The following is a 1738-nucleotide window of genomic DNA, read 5'->3' as shown; positions in this document are numbered from 1 at the left end:
GCTGTCTCTGGGACGGGAGGTGGCCACCCTCCTGCAGGACATGGAACCCCTCTCTGACCCACTGGGAGCAGCCCAGGGCAGCTCCATGAGTGTGCCCTGTGACTCTGCACCCTCATCTGCAGGGTGCATCATCTGCACCTCATCTTGGCTGAAGCCCAGAGCCTGCCAGCAGGACTTCCGGGAGGAGGCCATGCCACTTGGGTATCAGATGGCAGAGGCTGTCCCGGGATGAGGTGGTCAGGCCAGGCACAGCAGCACTGTCCAAACACAGGCTGCCATCCTGGAAAGAACCCAGCCCGCAGACACACTTACTGCCCCTGCTCCTTCACATCCAGGCCCTTGGGCAGGCTGGGGCCCTTCTTCTTCATCCTGTGGCTGGGGATCAGCTCCACTGTATGAAAGAGGGTCCCGCATTAGTACCCACATAGCAGGGTGGGGGCCGCCACTACAGATGCCACCTCCTTGGGCCCTCCCTGTGGTGCCCGTCTGCACTACCGGGGAGGCAGATGGGGGAACCAAGCCTTCGATGGCTCCATAGAGAGTGCGAGGACACAGAGCAGAGCGTAGACCTGGAGGCGGAGCGTAGACCTGGAGGCGGAGCGTAGACCTGGAGGCGCAGGGCAGTCCACGGGCTCCAGGGAGGGGCTTCACTCTTCAGTCTGCTGCTCCACCTGTGTTGTGTCTTCTTTTTAATTCATTTCAAGGTGCTTCAAATTTCCCTTTTGGGTTCTTCTTAAACTTGCTATTTAGACATGTGTTATTTTATGTGAGTTTCCCAAATGTCCTTCTGTTAGTCATTTCTAATTAAATTCTATTGTGGGCAGAGTATATGAAATGTATTATTTCTATTCTCTTTATTTAAAGGGTTTGTGATCTATGTATGGTCTATCCTGGAGAATGTCTCCAGGACACTTGAGAAGAATACAGGTTCTGTTGCTGTTGGGTAGAGTGTTCTAGAGATCTGGTAAGTCTGACAGGCTTGTATGGTTCCACTTCCTGTTTCCTTGATGACCTTGGGCCTAGTTTTTTGATCAATTGTTGAAAGTGAGGAACTGACATTTCCGACTATTATTGCTGAGTTATCTGTTTCTCCATTTCTGTGACTTTTTGCTTCATGTATTTGGGTGTCTGTGATTCGGTGCATATGGGTTTATAATTGTTATAGCTTCCTAATTGATGACCCTTTTATCATAAAATGTCCCTCTTTATCACCAGTAGCATTTGTAAGTCTATTTTTTCTGATGTTAGCAATTCCAGCCTTCTTGTGATTGCTGTTCCCATGGTAGTTTTTCATCCTTTAACTTTGTCTGTTTGTATCATTGAATTTTTTTTTCTTTTTGAGACAAAGTCTTGCTCTGTCACCCAGGCTAGAGTGCAGTGGCGTGATCTTGGCTCACTGCAACCTCTGCCTCCCAGGTTCAAATGATTCTCCTGCCTCAGCCTCCTCAGTAGCTGGGATTACAGGTTTGCACCACCATACACGGCTACTTTTTGTACTTTTAGTAGAGACAGGGTTTCACCATGTTGGCCAGGCTGGTCTCAAACACCTGACCTCAGGTGATCCATCCTCCTTGGCCTCCCAAAGTTCTGGGATTACAGGCGTGAGCCACCACACCTGCCCTGTATTATTGAATTTAACATGTGTGTCCTGTAAAGAGCACACAGATGGATCTTCTGCTTTTGTCTAATGTGACAATCTCTGCCCCTTGTTTAATATATTCACATTTAATGTTATTAA

At 48.6% G+C, this 1738-nt stretch overlaps 1 protein-coding gene across 6 annotated transcripts in view; it reads right to left on the bottom strand.

Moving 5' to 3' along the window:
• The window catches only part of ANKMY1 (ankyrin repeat and MYND domain containing 1), an 82419-nt gene that overhangs the window by 3365 nt on the left and 77316 nt on the right, over positions 1 to 1738 (bottom strand). For all 6 annotated transcript variants that reach the window (XM_011969529.1, XM_011969533.1, XM_011969534.1 and 3 more), the window contains one exon: positions 313 to 391. In XM_011969529.1, the coding sequence (XP_011824919.1) occupies positions 313 to 391 (79 nt within the window). The remainder of the gene's footprint in view (positions 1 to 312; positions 392 to 1738) is intronic.

The sequence above is a fragment of the Mandrillus leucophaeus genome, unplaced genomic scaffold (assembly GCF_000951045.1).
Source record: "Mandrillus leucophaeus isolate KB7577 unplaced genomic scaffold, Mleu.le_1.0 Scaffold898, whole genome shotgun sequence".
In the NCBI taxonomy this organism is placed as follows: Eukaryota; Metazoa; Chordata; class Mammalia; order Primates; family Cercopithecidae; genus Mandrillus; species Mandrillus leucophaeus.
Note: the sequence above shows the minus strand (reverse complement) of the source record. Positions and strands in the feature narration are given on the sequence as shown.